General features: G+C 40.8%; 1 protein-coding gene and 1 long non-coding RNA gene across 7 annotated transcripts in view; one reads left to right on the top strand and one right to left on the bottom strand.

Moving 5' to 3' along the window:
- Positions 1-24,900, top strand: part of atp8a1 (ATPase phospholipid transporting 8A1) — a 109,852-nt gene that overhangs the window by 492 nt on the left and 84,460 nt on the right. For all 6 annotated transcript variants that reach the window (XM_040015849.1, XM_040015851.1, XM_040015847.1 and 3 more), the window contains exons 2-3: positions 17,261-17,375; positions 24,729-24,828. In XM_040015849.1, coding sequence (XP_039871783.1) covers positions 17,261-17,375; positions 24,729-24,828 — 215 coding nt within the window. The remainder of the gene's footprint in view (positions 1-17,260; positions 17,376-24,728; positions 24,829-24,900) is intronic.
- LOC120723978 lies at positions 5,680-17,261 on the bottom strand. The gene is made up of 2 exons (XR_005693844.1): positions 16,599-17,261; positions 5,680-16,017 (listed from the first exon to the last, which is right to left on the bottom strand). It is a non-coding gene; the product is annotated as an uncharacterized LOC120723978 (long non-coding RNA).

Here is a 24,900-nt window from a genome sequence, read left to right as displayed (position 1 = left end):
CGGCCGACAGCTCTGTGGAAGTGCAGTAACTCGCTAGCTAAAGCCGTGATTAACGGTCCCCCCGAATAGGCGTAAATAAGACCCGAGGGAAGAGAGGGTCGGGCGGTTTGGAAGTTTTCTATGAGACGTTCAAGGGAAAGAACTCTTTCAAGTTAAATGTTAAAAATAATAAGTTAGCCTAAAGTGAAAGTGGTAGAGGTGAAGGGGTTTCGAGACAAAGGCGTTGTCACAGTGAAGCCGCTGAAGATTGCACCTGACCCCGGGACAAGCCATATCCTACCTCTTAGGAATCACCCCATCATCTCAGAAAACAGATTAAGTTGTAGCTTACTCAAAGTGTCCACAAGTGTCCAGCAAATGGCATCTACAACTGTGTGGGTCTAATAATGCAGCCATTGTGGTTCAGCTGGGGGCCCCCACTCCTTCCCTGCACCAAGAACTTTCCACTGCATCTCTATTGTGTTTGGCAGGGAATGAAGATGCAGATACATAGGCATTACCTAAGTGATTTGAATGCTCGTAAAAGAATGTGTTTACTTTAGGACAGGAAATGCCACTTAGTGGGATTTTAGGCTTAAAGTTGTGTTTGTCTTTCCAGCAGAGTCCAAACACAGAAGTCTACCTACCTGCTGCAGGTGTGCAGACTTGTGCACCTGCAGTCAGTCTTTAAATCCCTGCAGTCACTCATGTGCGGCTGACATTGACCTCTGACTACTCAGGGCTTTGACTGGATTTATCTGCAGACATCAATAACAAAAACCCATTTTTTATGATGCCTGCTGAAGTTTCTGTTTCTCTTCACAGTAAATGTAGCAGCGCTGTTGCCACTTGATTTTGAAAGGCTTGGGCTTGATTTATAGCTGCCGAGGTCTGGGTAATATCTCAGTCTGAGTTATTGCTGTTGAGTATATAATTTTGGCCCCTAAGGCAGGCGGGCTGGTCTTGTAAAGTGAATTAAAATGAACCTTTTCTAATTTGTTTTTGTGTGCATCTAGATGAAGTCGTTGCGTAATGTCTAGGCCACCTTATTATACATATTATCTGCTTTGTAATTTACCAGCAGTGTTTTGGTGTAAGTTTAATGTGTTTTTCACTCCTTTTTTTCAAAAATTGACCTTGTTTAACAGCACATTAAACATGCATATGGGGGGCCAGAACTAGACCATCAAAGGATCTACCTGGCTTTGCATAGTGTGGAAGTCTTTAATACTACAGTTTCTTGATGAAGTGCATTGTTAATCCTTTTGAGTAACATGTAGAGTTCGTGAAGGTTTTGTGCCTTTCTGCTGTGAAGGTACATGTGCTGATATTAGACTCAATGACTGTGGAAAACCGAAATACAGTTTTAAACTTCATTTATATTTCTTAAGATATCTCAGGCTGTTTTCTGAATGGATTACTCATTGAATTAGAAAAAATATTTAACACGGAATTATGCCTTTTGTTCTATGAGACGTTTTTAAAGGGTTCACCGTTTCTTTAAAATCCCATTTGTGGCCCGGGTGAAGGCTTTAAAGATTAATTTGTTTACACCAAAGAAAGGGAAAAATTTGGAGTGACGCTTTCTTATGCGGTGGTTCTACCTTTCTGGCCCACATGAGATCAGTTTGGACTGCATGTTGCCCATGAACTAAAGTGAGTTTGACAGTCTGACTCTAAATAGACTGAGCTGTAAAGATACAAGCAATGTGACTTAAAAATTTAGATGCTACAGATGAGTTAAATAAAACGTTGATCGACTTGTGAATTTCTTGAAATGTTATCATCAGTTCATGATGGTTAAGCTTGGCTTTCAAAGTTTCGTGTACCTATAAAACCGTGCTAATAAAGCAGCAAATTATATTATACGATATTGCAGCAGAATACACTGGGGGTAATATTGGGAAAGAAAGCATCTTTTCCTAATGGTTTTCTGAAGATTTAATTATTGAGTGTCTCTCCACTATCCAGATACAAAGCTGCACTGGAAGTAATCGGTCCACACACTGTATGCCAGTCCATACTCCCAACAGATGGTCTTGAATCGTAGAGGTTATTTGCTTGTTCAGAGATTTGTCATGACTGTGTTTGGGTTCAAGAGTCTCCTTCGTTGGATGAGGCTCTCGTCTGTGTTGCTTGATTTTTATCTTTTATTTTCTATTTTATTTTACTTTTTAGCCCCTTGAACAATGTTTGGTTGTCAGTTTCAACCTCTACACCTTCTTATAAGCATTGTTCAAGTGTAGCATGTCTTCGGGCTACATTTATAAAAACTCACTCCGTACACTCCAGCCTCAGACACCTAATATTGGAACACTTCAGGAAAGAATCGCTTTCAGCTTGCATTAAGCTTATGATCAGCACTGTGCAGCAACATACGAATGACTAACCTCTTGCTACTGATAGGTTCATCTCAGATGTTCTCTTGGCTGAAGCTTTGTTCGTTTTCAACAGCTTCCTTCCTTCCTTCCTTCCAACATCATTAGATTTGTCTCTGGGGAATTGCATGCACTTCTATTGAGAACAATTTCACCCTCATATTACACATTGCTTGTACTAAAGTGTATTACTCAGTAGTTAGACATAAGGTAGCGCATTACTGTATGCCAGCCAGCCCTTTGGACGTCTTTGTTTACATCCAAAGGTACAGCGGTGTTGTAAATTCCAGTTTTTTTAGAAATACTTAAGTGAGAACATTGCATATCATTTTTAGTTTTTAACTGTCAATCCAACACAGTGTCAACTTGAAACTTTGCTAAACCGCAAAGATCCTCTTTTTCATGGATGCCTGGACAGTACACCTTATTGTAACACTTATGAGAACACACACACTAATCATTTTAATGGAGATGGAAGGCTTTGGATACAGGGCCTCAGTGTTTGTTTGCTGAACTGAAGGAACGTTTAGGCCTGGCTAATGATGTCAGCCTTAACAAGCAGATTTGGGGCAGACAGTTACAATTAAGTAAATATAAATTCACGACTGCTTACAAAGCAAAAGACGACCGCCGATAACAAAAATCGAACTAAAAACGATGTGACTTTGAGTCAGCGTCCTTCACAAAATGTTGCACTGAAACTAACTGAAACTGAACATTTTCAAAAAAGAGTGGGTTTGCAGATATGAGCAACTCCACCCTGGAAACTAACTGAAAAGAAAATTAAAAACTCAAAACAAAATACAAATAAAAAGTAAAACTGTAATAGCTCTCAGACTGGAATTTGAATATCCTCTTGCTGAAAGGTGATTTGCTTGGCGGTAGTTTTTTCTGTTGGTCCTAAAATGCCACTTGAGGGCTGGTAACTGTAACGCAATTTGTCATCCTGCGCAGCACAACAGAAATGATGGATTTTCGCTGACGAGCTTGTGCATTATAGTGGTAGAAATCTAAATAATTAAATACGACGAGACTGTATAAAACTGTTGACCAATGCGGAGCCTGCTGCAGTCAGAGGAACAAACAGATGAATTATGCAGCAGCTATTGCTGTCACCATTACACCACCTTTTTAGGTTACAAAGAGCAAACAATTAAGCTTTTCACTTCACTTGGCTTTGTGTACACTCTTATCCGCCTGCTTCGGGGGAAATTTCTTTCAAGCATCCATCTCAGTGTTGGATTGGATCACCTTCCGTGCTTCCAGGTTGATGGCCTGTGCTGCTGCTGCTCTTGGATCAAGTATTTTCCAGCCTCATGGCTCCATATCCACTTCCACTGTTTTGCTCAGTCATGCGTCTGCTCAGCAGCGTTTCTTTCAGTTGTTTTTATGAGAGCCTGAGCACATTCCCCACCCTTCAGTTTTATATTTTAATCACCACTGTGCATCAGGCAGGCTTCCATCTAGAAAGGGCAGCCCTCTGCCAGGCTTACCACCTAATCCATCAGCAGCCTGTCCGTCAGCCCCCTCTGTGCTGCACACTCGCCAGTCTTGGCCACCACGTGCAGCCCCACTCCTTGTCACTCTTCTCCGCTGTGCTGTGGAAACATCCGAGATCCCTGCCAGCCTGTTCCTCGTGTGTTGCCAAAACAACCTTATCTAAGACAGTTGGGATGCAGGTGACATTAGTGCTTATCAGCACGTTTAATGTATGATTCTGCAGAGACAGACAGCCACTGGCAAGGCAGCCAGGGAATACTTAATTATATATAGAAAAGCCAGCACTTTCTATAAGCCCAGATAAGTGACATTAATATTTGTGAGGATTCACTTTCAAGTTCTTTCCTAATTTGTTTAGTGTTAATAATAATAACCATGTCAATAATAAATCTGTGTCTATGGAAGAGACAGCTGAAAACATTCATCAAAATGTAATTTTATTATTTATGAGCTTTTGTCTTAAAATCTCAGAAAATCCAGCATCATTTAGTGCCCATGAGGGGCAGCACAAAATTTGTTGGGGCTTTTATTTTGAAGGTCGAACAAAGCTTCCTGTAAAGCTCGATGGTCATCAAAACTTTGATATTTGTATAATAAAGCATCAATTCTAAGGCTATTAAGGTGTGCTGAATGGGTTCACAGCTGCTGTTTGAATGGCCTCTGACTCCACGCACTGACCCCGATACACAACCACAGGTTCAACCATTATGAGGTTTACTGAATATTTATGTTTCAGCGGAAAATCTGTCACGAAACTATGTTGTTAGCACAAACCCCTCTGAAACCCTACGATGTAACCTGACATTTACCGCTGTAGAAATGTAACTGCATGTCATGTTGATGCAGCCTGTAACCATAGTGATTGGCCATTTTCAGCACTATCAATTCCTCCTGTGCATCTCCTGCTACTTTCTCACTATTTTTTATATTTGTCGGAAAGACAAGAACAACGATTGTCTCAATATAAGGAGCCTGGCATCCTTAGAAGTCAGCAACATCCTGTAGGAACATTGCCAAAACTGTCTGAATGGATGTGAGGGAATGTACAAAGGAGTGGAAAAAACTGAAAGACTCTGGGGGGGGGAGGGGAGAGACCACAACAAAGAATGGAGACCCAGAAGTGAGTTTCTATCGGCTGGCACTGCATATAAAATGCTGGGACATGACCACAAGGTAACACATAATGCACCACGCACAAGCATAAATGCCGGTAGTGACATCGGCCACTTGGTAGGTTCTACAAAGATTCACAGCAGAAGTCTAAATCAGGCCTTAACCAAGATTTATGGTCCAGCAGAAGTAGCAGGTTCGCTGACGGTTTGTTGTCAGACGGAGGCAGTGCACAAAGTTGTACAGCTGGTCTGTGGGCCACTCCTGCTTGTGCTGTTGGTTTCTCGACCAGCTGTGCAGAGGTGCGAAGTTTTAACATACAAAGAGGTGAAGTGAAATCAGGTGTTAGAAACAATAAGAAGTGTCCACTGCAGCCACTGGCTGTGCATTTCATGGTGTATTTTTTTGATCTTTAAAGGGTTTTTTGGCAGTTCTGCTGCCTCTTTTTTATTTGAGCCATTTGTCAGTATGTTGACATTTTGAAGATGTTTACATCATCCACTTCCAGCAACATGCAGTCAGGAATTTTTTCATTAAATTCGCCGCGAGTGGCAGGAGCTTCCCAAGTAAAAATGCTCATTTGAAATGTTAGTAGGTGAAATTCGTGAAATTCAACATTCGTTTCAAGGTATATATCACAGACACAGAACAAAAGGTGGTTTTTTGGTTGTTTTTGTTGTTTTTTGTTTTTTTAGCAAAACAAACACAAACCTTTTTTTTAATGTGTTCCAGGCTCAGAATTCAGAGTGATGTGATCACTGATGGTAACATTTCCAGGAAAAAATCAAAGTGCAAAAACTGTAAAACATATGGAAACGTGGATGAGCTGATGTAAGTTTTGTGGGGATTTCCCCAAAGCTGTGAGTCAAGTAACTCATCAAAATTTTGGGGGGAGAAGGAGAATAATAGTTCTTCAACTCTCATTACCTTAGTAACTACTAGGTAAGAGTGAGACATTATAGCCTACTTCTTCTATAATCAAGCTATCTCTACCTCACTGGCATTATCCACATTTTTTTCAAGCATATGTGGAGCAGGCTGTGCGCCCTGTAGCATTTTAATAAGACTAGCTGAACCTCGGTCTGTCTGAATAGTTGTAATAGCATGGGGAGGGAGACTGGAGGGATTGAAAGCTGCCAGTGTGCCTGGTGAATCACTGGCTGATAATAATGTGGCACAACACGCCACTAAATCCCCTTCCTGGGTTTGCTGGTGTGTCATATCAAGTTCCCTCTGGCTTCTCTACCCTATGTGACTTCACGGGACACATCCCGTTCTCCATTTTCCACTTCACGTCCTGCCTCCATCACTAACCTGCAGCCAGCCTAATATGTGTTTCTTCAGATACTCAATTTCCCTCACCTCAATGATTCCTCTCTGTCTGCAAGGCAAAGTGGATGTGGCAGGTCACCGTGAGGAGGAACGTGCAAATGCATGTTCCCACTAAGAGATAGATTCAGAGACTAAGAACTTAGAGTTGGGTCTTCATGCAGAGACGCAGACTGTTGTACTGTTTGCTATATTTGTTGTTATGTTGATGTCAGGCAAGGGAAACTCATGATCATGATTTTGGTGTGAAGGCTATCAAAACCGTGGCTCTATGCAATGCAGTAAACTAGTGTTTTTTCTACTTGGCATAGAAACATGTGAATGTGACGGTCTTTATTCAGGTAGAAAAATTCAATAAACTCAGTTGTGCATTTTAAAAGCAAAAATCAATGCAGTACTGACCAAACTAAATATTTAGTTTAATGTTTTGTGCTCATATTACCCTTGGACTCTGTCAGAGTACCTTGGTGTGATAGACCAAAATAATGTTTATTTATCTTCTCATCTTATTCTAAAATTAAAGCCTCTGTTCACCAAGCTACTTACTTTAAACAGCAGGTGGGTGGAGCTTCTGTGCTCACAGCTGTGTACTTTAGATGACAGGGATTACTTGCACATACGCTGACCTCATAATTTGAAAATGGTCATTTTTGATGTGAACGTCCACCACCGTAATAGTATTTGTATGACTAAAAATAATAAAAAAGCACAATAGGTTCAATTATAAGACCAACTTGGATTCAGTGTAAAATGCCTCTAAATCCTTGATTTTATGGTCCCTAATCGAACCATCTGCTGAAATTGATTAGATCATTTGATGAGCAGGTTAGCTGACATCCTGGTTGAGTCTTATTTACAACCCACTGCAAGCCTGCATTGTAAATTTATGCTTGTAGAGATCCTCCGTTCGTCTCAATTTTTCCATCAGCTATAGATGGGCAGCAAATCCTGAAACATGAAATAATCTCAGATACCTAAAAAAAGGAAAAAAAGAAGAAGAACCCATAAACTGTGTCTGTTTTTCTGTCATCGTAAGTTTTTGCTGCTGAGCAGAATTTTGTGCCCCCGGTGTGTGAAAGTGTGATGCACACTCAGCTGAAACAGCAGGAAAATTGCAGCTAGCGTGCGTGTGCCAGGAGACAGCCAGTGTGACAGTGTCACAGTGGGATGACGAGGTCAGATGAAGAGGTGTCAGCGGGCACTCCACAGGAAAGCAACACCATCAGTGGCTGGGAAGATGAAATTCTCGCTGCCCTTGCCCCGCTCAACCATCCCCCACACCCTCCTCCCATCCCCGAGAGCGCGTTCATTATACGACAATGATCCCGTCTCAGCTAGGTTTACGTTCAGCTAGCTCACAGTCATGCATTTGCACATTTATGGTCAGTTTTAAAAGTATATGTAAAAATGTACTGTTTTATAATGCATCTGACGGATCCATCAAGGTTATCCTTAAAATTAGCCCAAAGACAATCACTGCTCATATTATTGGACTGTGGTGCGAATAATGCATGAAGTCATCGTTTCATGAATTTAATAAAAGCAGTGAGATGTGAATAAATAACAGACAATAACTTGCATCTACCTACGTTATCATTTCCTCAGTCAGACTGAGAACAGTTGATATGTTTTGGACATGCGTGACTTACTCTGTGCACTCGATGATGGAGGTGCTGGTTTAGGCCCATCTCACTGGCACATCAAACATGTCACATCAGGTCAAATGGCAGCGCTGAAACACTGGCACAGATTAGTTGTCATTACTCAGCCATTTGTAGATTAAAGCTATTTTTAGAGAACATGTGGCAGAAATTGTGTGGTTGTTGTTGCCTGCTTTAAAATCTGAGCCATGAACTAAATGTCTCATTATTTTGTAGGAGTTTCATTAAAATTTAAGATTGATTTTACATTTGTTCAACTTTCATGTTTGGGCCCCTGAAATCACATTCAGTCTGTGAACACAAAGTGTGTCTTTGGATAATGCTAACTGCGCTGAGAGTCGTAATAAGCAGCCATTCACGTTGTTTATCTTTAAGGAGTGTCCCATTAAACCTGACATACGACCCATGACACTACAGCTGTCGACTAATCCATCTGGTTTTGCAACATTAACATGAGCCAAAACTTGCCATATCCCATTACAGCTTGTTGTTCCTGTTCTTGCAAAAAACCAAAAGGTTAAAGTACAGAAGAGCTCTAGTTAAGAATATGTAAAGTGTTTTAGCCCTTACAATTGATCAGACTACAAAAGGAAATATTAGGTTTATGCTTTCACTGTTTACCATTAAGTTTTGGCATCCCCCCCCTAAAGAACAGGCTGTCATGTTTTTAACCATTTAATTGAGTTCAAGTTGAGTTACTCAAGCATACGATACCGTTTGTTTGTCAAATAGCCAGAAATACCACAAAAAAGGCATCGACACACTCTTTTTTGAATTTCCTAAATAAGTGGCCCACTCATGCTTACACGGATAGCCATTTTGAGCTTGTTAGTATGTTAATGTTCACACTTTGCTTAATACAGCAAAGAGAGAGAGATGGCACACAAAATCAGCAACAAGAGTGAAAACCTTTTTATTGCCGCCTTAACCAACAGCGAGTATAATAGGCATATCTACCCACCAGCAAATGGTGGTTAGATTGTTATCATATTTAGTTGGAGACCCTACTGTAAATGCATTCTTTATGCATTGGCCACTGAAATTTAAGTCTTTCCAAAGTATAAGTCTAGACTCTCCAAATAACTGTTTTGTTGCTTGCAGAGATGACAAAAAGGAAAAACGTTTAACCTGTGTGTGTTAACATTTTACAGTTATTCATTGTGATATTGGTTTATTGTCAAATGCCTGAATATAACTTTGGTTATTTGCTAGCGGTTGTTCAGTGAAGGTCTAAATCAGGGGTGGGGAACTCCAGGCCTTGAGGGCCGGTGTCCTGCAGGTTTTAGATGTGTCCTTGAAGAATACTGTAACTGAGTGACTGACATTCACAAAGTCTGTTTCCTGTGTCCATTCCTTTAAATTTCATGGCATATGCCTCTCTCTTTTATCATTCATAAAGTCATACACAGTGGAAAGGTTTCTCTCTCTGCAGATCCTCGCTAAGCCGAGCAGGGCCAGCCCTCTGATGTCAGTGCAAGCCCCAGCTGCCTCTGTTGTCCCTGCACTATCCGCCCTACTGTAGCCCTCCTGAGCCTATGAGGAGCCAGACGGAGCCAAACAGGGAGGGGGGATTAAATCTGCAGCTGCCCTGTTGTTGTTGTGAGTGCCGGTTACAGCATTGTGATCTGATAAGCGACTTATGGATGTTGCTGTTGCTTAGATTGAGGCAGTATCTATATTCCCCTCCAGCTCTTCTCCTCATTCACAAATGGCAGGTGATCGGGAGGGAGGGGGGCTTTCATCTCGGGGGCCTTGGTTCCCATGAATAGACTGTAGCCGCTCTGTCTGCTGAAATATTTATGTGGCATAAATGAATCATGTTGAGATCTGTCTTTGGTGGCGATGAGCTGATATAAATGGCGCATTAGGCTCACTGAGTTATGAGACTGAGACATCCTGAAGTCCAGCGGTTTGGAACTAATTTGAGCCTAATAACAATGGTAAATAGCCTCAGGTTAAGGTGAACAACGTGCAGACTGAGAAGGCTGAACTCCATGTTCTGCCTCACTCCTCTAGCTGACTTATTTGGGTACTTGTTAACACGGTAGTTCTGCATGTGTAAAGACAGAAGCAAACAGAAGCAAAGCCAGTCATTTGTGTGTATCCTGTGCTGCTTTTCTTAACAGAGTTTCTTGACTGGTTTAGCTGCTATTTGTCTGTCTGTATGGGATCAATATCCGTAGCCCCCAGCTGCCTGCCCCCACCTACCCCGGGTGTGATTGAATATTTGCTTGGGAGCCGAGTTCTGGCCAGGTCACGTGCCTTCTCGGCTACACTTTATTGACAAGCCTTCAAGTCTCTTGCGCTCATTATTCTTTTAGAAGCTATTTCTGTACGAACAAAAAGCCTTTTTACGTTTTCATTTACCTCTAGACTTGCAGTGCACTCTAGCTGATTGACTAATGGGCCTTTCTGAAGAATAAGTCATGGATCCTCGTGAGTCATCACTGTGTAATTAAGTATATAATAGATGCTGGCCCAAAGAAGTTCCACGATGTAGCAAAACTGTGATATGATATCTTGATAATATCTGGGCTACAAGAGATTCGTTTGACGTCAAACATTAATAAGATACTGTTGCTAAAAATACATTTACTCCACAATAACGATTTCCATTTGATCATCTACTTGAAAACATGGATTAGTGCTATTTCTGTGCTATAATGTGCCTGACTGTCACAAGATGCAGTACTGGCTAATATACTTGACTATCAGGTCATTATGGTTCCTGTCACTGGGGCCATTATGTGCATTTTATCTTTTTTTTGTGTTGACAGTCATGCCAGGAATAATTTTCCACGCCCAGCACTCTTGCCTGACCTGAGCTAATATAGTACCATCGGGAGGATGGTAAATCAGCAGGGGTTGGGCTTATCGTTAACCTATCGTTAACAATGAGCTTCATTTGAAAAGACCCGGGATAAAAATGAGCTCATATTCAAGTGTGAAAGTTGTATAGACGTATAGAAAATAATTCATCTTTCCATGCTTTTAGTATCTTAAACATGCAGAGGCGATTGAAGAGGGGTTTTCCTTGCCTGTCGGTTTCTCGGTGTCTCTGTAACCTGCAGCGTTTAGCAACAGGAATACAGAAACAGACGGGGGAAGACCAGCGTGTCTTGGCCAAGCCTTTCTGGGCCCAGTTTTTTCCCACTGGGCACCCTCTCCAAAATACGTGCGCCCTTGTGACTATTGTTCCACCCGTCTGTCTGTTGGCTGACACAGGCAATAATCCTGGCATCTGGCCTGCATCCAAACTCATTACGACACTCGGTGGCATTGATCCTTCCTCTGGAGGCTTCCCCTCCAGAGCTGTGTGCGAATCTCCTCCCACTGAGCTTTAAATAGCTCTTTGTTACTTTTTGTTACCCTCTTTTCTTTCCAGGCCTCTTACATTATTTTTATGTTCAGTGCTATGTGTAATATGGGGCTTCAATTAATAGTTGAAAGGTGCTGTTATAAACACAGATTAAGAATGATGCCCACAGTGAATATCCACCAAGTTCACTATTTATGGTCTCTGTATTAATGTCAGGGTAGTTGAGCCGTGACATGCCTGCAGTTAATGACATTAGTGCTGAGAAAAAGCACGGTGTCCACCAGGGAATATTAAGAGCAGATCCCACTGAGACGTGCGGCTGTGGTTCAGTACATTATCTGCAGAGTGTGTGTGAACATAAGGAAAGAAAATGAACTGGATATGGTGGGGGAGGGAGACCATGCGGAGGCCTCTGTGGAGTAGCTGGGAAAAGTTATTTTAATGACCTCCTCAAATTCTCATCCCCAGCTCCTCTGGATGGTACTGTTGGCCTGGTGTGCTACTTTTAAATTTGTCCATGGTTACAGTTCCAGTGCCACTGTAGTAAAATTTTAACGTTTCCATTGTTAATTTGACCCTTGACCTTTAATTAAAATCCCCATTTCAAGTATAGTTTTTGCTCCTGATGTGATTAAAAGCTGCATATCTTCTGATTGGACCCAGTTTTCTCTCTATATAGAGCCAGTTCCTTGCAACATCACCTCAAGTTGCAGTATGTTTTAATGTCCCTGCAAGAGCGAAAACTGCAACAGTTTCCTATGAGCAGCACTGACAGTGGGAAGAAAGAAGAGACCTCTAGCAGAACCAGACTCAGGGAGGGGCAGCCATCTAATAAGGCTGTGCAGAGACACAACGACATAACACAAATTATGAAACAGAGAAGTTGAAAGTTACTGACATTCAGTAGTGGCATATAAATGCATCAGGAGTGCTTGATAGGCCAAAGTATTTAGTTTACCTCCCAGTTTGTCGAGCCCACCCCACCACTTTCTCGCTCTTGAGCTACTTTTGCTCTTAAAGCCAATTAAAGTGTTCAACATGTAGCCTTTAATTGGATCAGGTGTGCAAGAATAGTAGCCGTATCAAACCTCTTAAGGCTCGACAAGAACAAATCTTAACTCTTCTTAAGACTATGAAACATTCGTGGAACAAACTGGCTGTCATGAGAAACCAATCCGGTAATAATCAAGAGACAACTGAGAGTCCAAGTCTAACCTTCTCTGTCGATTTACCCTGATATTATTAGGAAGATGAGACAAATTCATTCGTATCTCCCATAGGTGTTGAGAAAAGAAATACTTTGTCTAGATTTGGGAAATAATTTCTAATGAGGCTTGATTTTTTTTCTTTCTGGTATTCATCTGACACCGGAAGCAGAGGACATGTCAGCTCATGATGCAAACCTTGGTTGCTTAAGTGTTTGACATATTAGTGATGTTTACTATAAAGTGTATATTTTGGATTAAAAGCTTGATTCATCTAACAGGGCAGCAAATAACACACTGTCCTGGCTTTAGTCTAAATGATGGTGATGTTGACGTTACACACCTTTACTGCACCAAGTAAAATACAGAATAGGTGTTCTTAGCTTCCTGTACAGTTGCTTGTGTCACAGAGGCTCAAAGGAGAGAGGAAGAGGACTTGGTTAAACAGCAGCATCACCAGCTGCAACTGGTGCATTGCAGCACCTGGTCTACCCCAGCACACCGGCTCCTGCTGCGAAGGCTCGTTCAGATACAGAGACGCAGCATCAATCACAGCTGCTCAGCCAGCTCCTCCGGCCTGTTATTCCACACAGGCCTTATGCTGCACTTACCAGCTATACTATCCCTGTCGTTTTCACTCTGTTGCCAGTGTAGAAGGTAATTCCTTGATAACCCAAGCTGCTTAAAGACTTAGCTTCTTCACTAACTTTTTTTTCTTGGTTGGATTTGTTCCCTGGTGTGTAGGCCATCTCTTTTTGGCATTGGTTATCGTTGAAATGCCATTGAGCAGACTTCCTGATGAAACTGAGCAACATTAGTGTGGGATTAGTTCTACAAAAAGACACAAAATAAAGGATGTTGTAGCCATCCATCAAAGGCAAATATTTATATGATCAACAATAACTACAGAAAACTCTTTGACTAAAGCATGGTTCATTTTACTCACACTTAGACCAACTTAGACTTGGACCAGCTATATTTGCGTGCATAGTTTTGGTCCCCAAAGGCTGCTTTGAACCAGGAAAAACATGATCACAAGTTAGCTGTGCTGTGATTTCTTTCCCTGGTAGTCTCTGACACTGAGAATTATTTTTATGACTTTACAGGTGGTGATATAAACCCATAAACCTACAGTGCTATCTTCTAGCTACGCTCTGCAAGCAGTATTATCTTAACTACAGCATAGTAAACTTCCAGAAAGTCCTCCCGTGCTGAAATTGCTTAATAATGTCAAAGTGCATAGAAATGGTTCCTTATGAAGACTAACATATAACAGAAAGAAATCGCTGTTTGCTGTAGTTTTTGCCAGTAGCTCTCTTCTCATCCAGCCCAGACTCAGTGAAGCAGCAGGCCTTTAAGTCAATGTCCTTTCCTTCACCTTTACTCAGTGTTGTTACTCACTGCTAAGTACCTGTCGTCCCAGTGTCACCAGGTGAGCTCTTGGCTGCAAATTCAGTTTTAGTTTTGGACCGAAGAGGCGAGGCCTACTTTCCTGAAAGAGGGATGAACGCACATGCTCTTAAAGAGGAACCACCAAACCGTAAAGTCCGTACAGGATCAATGAATCAACTGTTCAGCAATATTATGTAATGCTGTGGTGTTGCAGGTCTTTCAGTGACTTTTTACATCACCCATTCTCTGAAACGATGTTCTTTGTGTAACACGTAGAAGCGTGAAAACATATTTCAACAGGTGCTCTAAGTCTTTGTTGAGCTGACCATATAATTCTGGGAACAAAGGTCATTTTGGTAAAAGAGTATACAGTGTGTCCTTGAGTAAAGAGAACCTTTAATAAAACATGGCTTTAAAATATAACAAAATATAATACTGGTGTTTTTCAGGGTGCCAATTTTTTTAGTATGCAGGAAAAACCCTTTTCTTCTTCTTGGTGCACAAAGAATGAACTACGAGAAATCGTTAGCTTATTGCAATATTGTTTACACTGTTCATACAAACCGCTTAATAATAAACAGGAAGAACATTTATTGACTTAGTTGGTGTCACTCTTAAACCTCCTGTTGCTGTGTCCATCCATGGTTTGTCACCTCACTAATCCAATATACTACCTATGCAGATCTGTTGCCTCGTGTAACAAGGCTGTGATGGCGAACTCCCAGCCATGTAAACAACTACGGGGGCATTTATTTTTAGCCCAGAGCACATGCTAAGGACAAAGTATAAGGAGGCGATGCTAGCAGTCACTCCTCAATAATCTATGTAAAGCCAAGTGGATCATTAAAATAACAAGTAGCTGTAATCTAAGATTCATGGTTTGTGTAACATGAGTGAGAAAGTGCTAAGTGAAAGGTGAGAGCAGAAAGGAAAATTAAGAGTGGTGACAGCGTGAAGTGTGACTTTGGAGAATGTGTTAGCGTTCTTTGTTTTGACTTGACATTATAAGAAAGACATACTGCAGGCAGGGGCTTTAGCAGCAGGCTGCAGCTGGGGCATATCCAGGCAGGGCTCTGGTTACAGCACCTCCTGACACTGGGTTTTGTTGTTCGTGCTTCCTGCCAGCTTTCCTCCCTCCTACGTTTGTGCCTGAGAATGGTCCTTCTTTCCATTTTAAACACTGCGGCTCACCTTATCTATAGTTGTGAAAGCTTTGCTGTCTCCCTTTTTGCCTCCCTCTAACACCAACACCACTGTATGCTAGGGAAGACTAGCCAGCATCCAGTGGATCACATGCATGCAGTCTGAGTAGGAGTACTGTTGACTTTGAAGTTTTACATTAGCGCTGCCCTGTGAGCATTGCTCAAGTCATTAATCCAGACATATCAATTAAAAATTAAGTATAGGGAAATGTGAACCCCAGAAACCTTAAAGTGGACATTTACAGCTCTGTGTTTATGTTTGTTTGAGTCTGCCGGAGCTACTGCAGACTTTCGGTTCAAAATAATCCAGGTTGCTGGTTGCTGTGGCATCTGTGCTCATGACAAGAACTGAGATGACCATATTAAAGATGTCCCCTGATACTCATACAGAAAAAGGCTGATAAGAAACGTTTAACGCAGTCTGAATTTTGGCTCTTTAGGGTTATGTAACCATATGTTGACCTCATTCATTATGTGAAGCCTCGTTCTTGTCCAGTTTTATGATCAAAAGCTATAACAGCAAATATGTAGAGAAGTATAATAGGTTCCTTTTTATGTCTCAGCTTTTTCCCCTTTCAGCAGAATTAAGCAAAAATACATATTTGATTTTCTCTTCTTATCTTCCAGGCTACATGATTCCTGTCAAATATTCTTCTGTACTACTCTCCAGTGTTTCAGTTTAAAAGGATCTTTACCTCAGCAGGACATTTGTTGTTTTTTTAGTGTGTTTACCTTATCAGGAAGGGGGCACTTTAAACGTCAACTGCTGCAAGTATAAAGTTCAGGACTAAACCTCACTTGTATTTACATGTGTGAGAGGAGATGAGAGATGTGTACTTCCCATTTCCAGTTCTGCACTAAGCAGTTTCATGCTTTGTGCTTGATGTTGCTGGCAAGTTCCAGGCTGCAACGTCCCTAGACGCATGACGCAGCATCTGCCTCCTGCATAGAAAGCATGCATTTTAAAGGCGTAAGCATTATACCCGTCTGCATCTGCAATGTGTTAGTCCTTGTTTTTAGTGGCAAAGTAAGATGCAAAAATGCCTTTTACAAATCAAAAATATTTAGTCAGGGTTTTAAAAACAACAAGGAAAAATGTGTTACACGCATAAGCATCTCTGCGACCCACATACAGCGCTCACGAGGCCTCGCTAGTTTTGTTTTAGCCAACAGAGCTCCATCCCACTTTGCTGAACTCGGTACTTGGTGGGAGTCGAACAGTGCCTCGTTTTTCCAAAGGAGTGGAAAGAAGAATTGCATCCATGTGGGGACAGATTTTTCAGCACTAAATGTACCAAATCTGCTAACAACCTTCTTTTCTTTTCCTTGCAGAATAGTGTGTGATGATTAACTGAACAATGAATGGAGTTCCTGCTGTTCATAATTGAAAAAGTTTTCAAAGAATTTGAATTATATTGTATATTTTTTGTTGCACTTAAGTGTTCAGATCGTCAGATACGACTGAAATGCTGTTTTAAAATGATAATTTCATTATTAAAGGAAAAAGGTCAATAGAAATATACCTGTGGTATGCCAGTGCTGCCCTTCTTCCTGTGTAGGTGAGTCACACTGTCCACACAGAGTAGGTGATTTCCTTTTCGGTGTATAATAGGGTTTTTCTCCAAGTTGGTGTTTTACTGTGAAGGTAGTAATACAAGATGTACTCTCAGTGACATGTCATTTGGCAAGCCTATTGTCTTTCCGAGGTACCTTCTCACTCCATTAGGACAACTTGACCATATAGTGGCATCAGATCATCACGCCCGAGCTGAGGCAAGTTTAGCATACATCACTTACATCTTCTCAGTGATTGTGCAGACTGCAGTGATTGTAGCCTACAGTAATAACAGTTTGGCTAATGTGCATTGTGTGCTAGGGGAACACACTTTGCAGTGCATAATGCATTATTTTGAATGCAGAGTGCAAAAATACTTTGCTTTTGTTAATAAATCTGAAAGAAAAGCTGTTGTATATGAGTCTAAAACCTCTAAAGCGCCAAGGTCAGCTGAGCTCTCTATTGATTTAGTTTGAGTTGGACTTTTCCTTTTCCTGACTCCGAAGGGTCCTTTGGGTGCGTTTCGACACGCACTAACTCAAACACTTCAAAACCCCTTTTTATCTCACTTTTATTTGTGCTCAAAGCAGACTTTTTGAACTTATCAAATGTCTTTCCCCCATGCTGCAGGATATGAAAAGACAGAGGACGCATCAGAAAAGACATCCTTAGCTGACCAAGAAGATGCCCGGCTCATATATCTCAACCAACCACAGTTCACCAAATTTTGCAGCAATCGAGTCAGGTAAGGAGATGTTGAGTTTCTAATAATCATGGCTGCATCTAGCCTGCAGTCTTAGAGCATACTTGTTGAAATAGGTAGTGGGCAACTTGAGCAGTAAGTAGAACCTAAGTTTGTGTGGTTTTAGATTCTGCAGTTTCATTTTTAGCTGCGAGCATGGTGATTTTCTTCAACACATTGGCTTTTTCAGCTGTTTGACATGTATCGCCTGCTCATGCTTCATGATGAACCAGCAGCCAAACATGCTTTAACCCTAAATTAACCTGCAGATTTACAATCACGTGATTTGATCATTTCCAAGTAGCAAACATTTAGAAGAGTTTTCAGATCTTTGTAGCAGATACTGTGGAAATTTGGAGTAGAAATAGTTTCAGTCTCTTTGCCATCCCTTTTTCTGGTGTGATTGCAAAGTAGAGGTGAGAAATGAAACCTCAAAATATCACAATATTTCTAGAAAAATGGAACCCTATTCCTGATGATATTTCTGAAAATACCGAACATTTTATTGACATTTACACCCTCCAGGCAGCAGCACTTGTAAATGTAAGTATACGAAGGGCATTTTCCATTCTTCTTTTCCCATGATCTGCTGTCAGGCAGTGATGACACACTACTTACTTCAAAGTATGAATCTATTACCACAAGGTTCCAGCAGCAGGAGCATGACACTGCAGTAGTAGTGACACAATATTATATCTAATGACACAGCAGTACCCTGCTGCACAGACGTGAATAAATAGCAGGCTAGTCTGTGGTACCTAAAAATCTTGCTTTCAGACTTCTAATATTGACTTCTGAATAAGCCATAGCTGAAACACTGTACAGATCACCTGCTCTTGTGCTGTAGAGAGAGTTCAGGTACAGCCATGACAGCACCCTTAGCCATATGATATTTGATACCTGCAAGATTTGTAATACTGGTGCTGCATCAGTGCATATACCCAGACTGGCCTGTTTATCTTCTTGCGTATCTTGGAGAAGTGGAGTGCTTTTAGCTTTAAAGGTCAAGATTGTTGGGTCAGGCCTCCCTCTGTCAAGGAGTGTTACGGTTACCATTCCTGCTTCACAAACAGCGTGCTTACACAGAGACCGCTACAAACTGAGCTGGATTAGAAAATAAAAAGAAGCAAACTAGGATGGAGCCCATTGTTACCTCAGCTTCATGAGTTTACAACATAAATCAGACAACAGTAAATATGAGGTATATTTTTTATTAGCACAGTTTGTTTTACTCTGTGAGGCCGATTCTCAGCTTCACAGTCAAAAATATGCGTTTAGTTTTTTAACTTTTATTAGTTAATTTTATTAATATCTCCATTACTTTAGTTTTGTTATTACTTATAAAGACCATCGTCAGTGAGACGAAATACATATTAAAATCTGCTTGGAGTACCATATGATTGATATTTGAATAACAGTAAAAAGCACTGGAGGTTTAAGAAATATGGCTTTTAAGATTGCATCAAACATTTGCTGAAGGCAGTGGCCTGATGTGTGCTGTGTCACACCAACTCTAAGCCGTCTAAGTGTTCAAAGACAGTAGTGATGATATGAACATACTTTGGTTAAAATAGGTTAGATGTTAATAATAATAAATATGGCATCATCTCAGCATTGAACAGCTTGCAGATTGACTCTGTGTTCATGAAGGTTCGTCTTTGGCGGGTTTAGAAAAAGATTTATTTGTGCTTTGAAGCGGAGACCTGATTTGTTGCTGTCTCCAATGTTGCATGGTCTTTGACACATCTTCCCACTGCTTACATGTCATTGTCCACCATCACATGCATATTTCTCCTGTTAGCTAATGGATCTGCATCATGGGTCTGCGTCCTGTGGTAGGGTTTTAGTGAATTGTTTGTTCAGCTGCACAGTTTGTCGTGCAGATCTGGTCGTAATGGAAAGGCGAATAATTGCTGGGATGTTGACAGGCAAACAGGAGTGGCTGTGCAAACCATTTTCCTGTTGAGCATTCAGGAAATGCTGCTCTCTCTTATGAGGAAAACAAGGAACATATGAACATATGAATAGACGCACACTGACATGGGTCCAAACACACAGTGACCCAGACATGCAAATTACTTTAATTGTTTTGGTATGCGTAGCTTATTTTGTCTTACTTACTGAATCACAGCAACTAATCTTTACTGCGTAGGATTTATTCTTGATATATTTGGTGTTCTGTTAAATAAAATTTGAAGTTTTGTGAGTAATGAGTCAACTTAATTATATAATGCATGCGATGCCCGCCATGCCCGATTCACTAATACTTTAATGTAAAGGTACTGATGTGGCGTAGACACTGAACATGTCAAGGATCTGAGAGGACATTGAGACATAATGGCTCTTTGTCCAACCAGTTTTGGACTTTATCTAAAGTGTCTAAGCCAAGTCGAACATTATCAAAGCATCCTGTCTGAGAGTGCATTCATCCTAAAGAAATGATGTATTCATTATTATGCATGTAAGATATATAAGAAGGAGATGGAGAGATTCTATTAACCTGAAAAAGTTCTATAAAAAACCTTTCAGAATAAAATGTTGGGTTGTTTCCTGCAGCCACTTTATTCAAAAAATAGTTTTTGCTGACATGAAAGAGAGACCTACTTATAAAAACGTTTGAGCTGGAAAACCAGCGAAGGTTTCACTGCATGCTGATGGACTGAGGGGATAGGCAGCTTCAGTGCTGTCACAAATCTGCTGACAAGTAGGACCACACAGAGTGGTGAATTTAAATAACTCAGAATTTGTACAATTACATGAAACTTGCTTTAAGGAAATGTAGAACACATCACTATACTAGCAGTAGTATAGTAAATATGGGAATGCCAAATATAAAAGGTAGAACCAAGCAACCAAGACCCAAGACACGAGCTTCTGGTTTCTGGGGAAGAGAGTGAGAGAGTTAGTGCACTAGCTCTCTTTTTTATCAGTCGGCTGCTGACAGGTGTGCTGCTCTCTGGACCCGCATCCACCACAAAACCAGGAAGAAAATGCAGATAAAAAAAATAAGCAGAGTGGGAGGGGTTATCACAGTGCATGACAGCAATGCTGAACAAAGGGAGATGGGCTCAATGTGCTGTTGCTCAAAGCTATACACGAATTATGAAAATATAAGAACACAGATAAGGGGCCCAAAAACCTTGCACATGTCCCGATCAGTTGTTACACAAATTACCTGCAGTCAGACACACAGTCCAGGGCAGCGTGTGGTTCCACTGACGGTGGAATCCCAAGGCCGAAAAGTTTCTGTTGACAAGAAAGTCAACACCTTTGCAGCAGTTTTATTTGACACAATCTTCACTGAGATCTTTAGAATTTAAACTAAAACTCAACATGTCTGACTCTAATTCCTGTATGGTTATTCTCTGCTTAAAAGCCATGTAAACGTCTGAAAAAGGCAGAAAGTGCATCTTTTAATCCAGAATAACATCAGTCCAGATCAGACTGTGTCATAACTGTAATGCAGCTTGTACACATGAATGCTGAAAGAACGAATGTTAGGATTTAGAAAAAGTTTTCAGTCAGACTCAAATGCAATATGGCAGAGAGGCAGGGTCGCGATTAGGCTTTTAAGCTTATTTATTGAGTGTCATCATCTGGTCTCTCCGGTCTGAGTCCACAGCTGGTTAACCTTGTTCCTGTTTGTGGTCCCTGGAAACACGCATGGCTGAAAACTCCATAATGTGCTCATAATGGCACTCATTAGAGGTTGTAATGCAGCAGGAGACATTAATCATCTGCTGGCTGTTCTTTAGGGTTGCCCTCCTATGTTTGTGTGTTAGTAAAACAATACGAGCCATATACTGTAAATAATACTGCAAATGATGGTTAAACATGCTAAACACTCACTATACACAATACAGCCACCATGATGTCAACTTATTTTCAGATGTCTTTGTTTTGCTTGTCATGTTTTTCAATAATCAAATACTGATTTTCAGAATTAATAAAAACAAAAATTCTTTAACAATTCTTCTGTAATTTTTATATTCATTGACAGCCTTGTTAACTTGTGACAAGCATGCCCCGCTTTACTATTCTGATCTACACTAATGGGGAATCTATTGAAAAATCAAATAAATTAAAACTAACCATGCCATTGTGTTAACTAAGACTTGAAACTAGCAGTTCAGACTATGAATCACAGAGCAAGTGAGTTGAGTACGACTAACATTTAAAGAGACAAACGTCTTTTTTCAAACCAGAGGAGTCGCCCTGTCGAGTTATAAAGGTGAGTACAGGTTTATGTCCTCATTGGCTTTTTAGACTCAGAAGCATTATTCATCTTTCATATCCGCTCTATGGTGTTTGCCAACGAGCAGTGGTGAAAAGTAACTTCAGCCCACGTGAGCTACGATGTGAAGAAATAGTGGTTTGCTGGAAGTCTCTTCCTGTGAACATGGGGTTCTTCCTTTCCACTGTCACCAAATGTTGGTCACTGTTTTCTCTTTAATACTGCAGGATCTGAGCCAACTATTGTTATTAATTAGCACTCTTTAATGAAATATGATATTATGTTTAAATAAATGGCAGAGGCATGGTTGAAAATGTTTAGCTGTCTCTTTGTTTCTTTTAACTAGCACACTAATCTTATTCAAAGATTAAACAAACAAAATAGGCTTTCATAATAACATTATACTCTGATTTGTGAGTAAGTGGAGGAAGTGCTCCTCTCATATCTTCTTGATCTCAGCTTACTCCCAGGAAACAAAATGAAGGATCCATAATCATCCATTAAGATGTATTATTGGAAGTGATTCTGTGTACAAAGGTAACCAGAGATGATTGGGCATATGCTCTGCAGCTTACCCCCATGAGATCAGAAGGCTTGAAGAAAATAAATCACAGAGAGCATGATGCATCCCCAGCCACACGTTCTTTGTATCTCAGGGGCAGACTGTATAACTATACACTGCAGTGCTTAGATGTTTAATATCCAAGGGACTTGCCATTTATTAATTTAAAGGTACTCATGGTAATCTTTTAGCTGTATGATGTATGGCAAAATATTTAATAAAGGAGCGCAAGTGTGTGATCAATGGGTAAAATACAGTTAAAATTTTCACTAAGCAGTAAACCTGATCCTTTTAAACTGTTTTACTTAAAAAACAAACCCTGACATTACAGAAATTCAGCAAATCCGATGACGAGGACGGACGCAACAGAATATGGTGTGTAAGCAAAACCCAGGTCTTTCTTTCTCAACCAGTCAGACAAACAAAGGGACACAGAAAATATTCCTCCTCCACTTCCTTGTATTTGCATGTCTGACTTGTTGGTTGACTTTTTAGTCTTAGTTTCCTCTGATGATGATTGTAATTATGTATAATTATTCTACCTGAATAAAGCGACTTGGTTTCAGTTTTGCTTCAGTGTACAGTTGTTGTTTTAGCCTGTTTGTTGTGTTTTAAGGAAGTAGGACTGTACAAATCTAGCTTTTTCCTGTTCTGATCTTTATACTAAGAGTTTGGCTTTGACTGCTGCATGCTGTCACTTGGAGTCGTAATAGTTTGTTTCTTGTGTGCTGACAGAAGCAGGTGAAGTGAGATAATAATTAATCGAGTTGAAGATGACATTATGTTACCAAATGTGTCATAAAAACGAACGTCTTCCACTCCTCTTTGCACGAGTCTCTCTGAGTAAGCATAATGAGAGGGGAATTTGAGAGACACTGAAGCCTCATCATCTGAACTTTGGGTAAAAAAGGAAAAGCGGGCGGCTTTGAAATGCCTCTGAAATGCTGCTGTTTGCCTCTTAGCTTCCAACTTGTTGTGTTAGCTCTCCAGCTAACTTGCTGCTGCTGTGGCATTGTGAGTGAACATGGATCACCTGCTCAAAACCCCACCTACAGGTTACCCAGAGATTTTAATTATTACACAAATTGAACGAAGTATATGCAGTCCAAGACCAAGTATCAATGAAAGGAAGAGTTGTTCTGATGGGTCTTTGTGAGGCTGGTATCACACTGTACTGCTGTCAGAACAATGCCTTTATGTTGCTCTCTTGCAGACAGATGCAGTGTGTACCAGGCCGGCATGATGACAGTTACTGTGTTTATTTTTTTCATTCCTCCGTGCTGCAATTCAAAGCTTGTCCGCTTTTCTGCGACTACATTGTGCTTCTGGGTGTGCTACAAGTGAAATTGCAAAAAATATGCTTGTCATCTATGATTCAGACTAACAGGAGGGAAACAATGATATCACTGATGTTGAACTGCATATGCTCGTTGCACTGTACTTGCTGATATTCTGCATGTGTATGTCTAAAGGCTCTGGTCTGCGTGTGAGTAAGCAAAGCCCTGCCAGTGGCTTGGCATCCTTCTATGGTATAAATCTTCTCCCAAAGTGGCTGCTCTGACTGACCCTTTAACACAGCTGTAAATCAGACTGCTGGAGGCCTGACTTTGGGGCTGCTGATGGCTCCACCAGCCTAGCACCAACAGATCTGCCAGGAGGTCTTTATGACCCGACTGCCAGCTAACTTCCTGCTCCTAATTATTCTTTACGATCACTGAGTCCACTGGGCTCTGCTGTTCATCAGTCGCACATCCAGACAAGTCTTTGCATCGCAAAAGACCTCGTAGAATGGGTGGGCGGAGGGGCAAGGAGCTGCTTAATGCTATGCAATTATATGTCCAGGGTGATCTAAATATATGGCTTCACAACAAGTACAGCTAGAGCATCACCATAATGCATTTTACATCAAACGATCAATGTGACTGAAGCACAGTGTTTAACAAAAGTATTGTATTGTCTGTTTAGGAATTACAGTTACATAGATCCCTGTTTTAGAGGCTCAAAGGTAACTGGATCATTGAGTGAGTTTCATGGCCAGGTGAGGCCTGCTGGGTTTTTAGAGTTGGACTTGTATTTGTTAGCTATTCGTTGGAATTTTCAAATACATTTTCAAAGTGATGTTAAGGAAAGTCTGGGGCGCCATCATTAGACAGAAAAACAAAGTAAACATATTATTGAGATAGCAAAATCTTTAGCAATGGCCAGATCAACATTCTGGTACGTTCTTAAAAGTAAAAGGAGGAGTGCACTGGCCATTTCAGCAATACCAGAAGACCTGAAAGAGGATGGTCGACAACTAAAATATATGGTCATATGGTTGTTATAGCATCAGCATGTATGGCTACCATTGAAATTGGGTAACTTGGGTAACTAGTGTGATGATGTTAGTGTTGGTAAAAGTAGCAGGGTCAGTTGTGATCTCTGGTCAGATTCTGCCAAATGCTCTCTGAGTTACCGGATTATTACAATTAACCAATGTTTACTTTGTCTTCTCTCTCTTTCATATCCATGCTGGCTCCCTCTACCCATGGCCTTGTTTTCTACTTGATCTGGTCTTCAGCACAGCAAAATATAATGTCCTCACCTTCCTCCCTCGATTCCTGTACTCACAGTTCAGGAGGGCAGCCAATGCCTTTTTCCTCTTCATTGCACTCCTTCAGGTAAGATGTGTTTTTGTTGTTAAGCTAAAATGTTACATCACCTCTCATCACTTTCCTTTCTTTCCACTGAAC

This window comes from Simochromis diagramma, unplaced genomic scaffold (genome assembly GCF_900408965.1).
Source record: "Simochromis diagramma unplaced genomic scaffold, fSimDia1.1 OVJJ01000685.1, whole genome shotgun sequence".
Lineage (NCBI taxonomy): Eukaryota > Metazoa > Chordata > Actinopteri > Cichliformes > Cichlidae > Simochromis > Simochromis diagramma.
The sequence above is the reverse complement of the archived record's forward strand: the minus strand, read 5'-3'. Positions and strand labels throughout refer to the sequence as shown.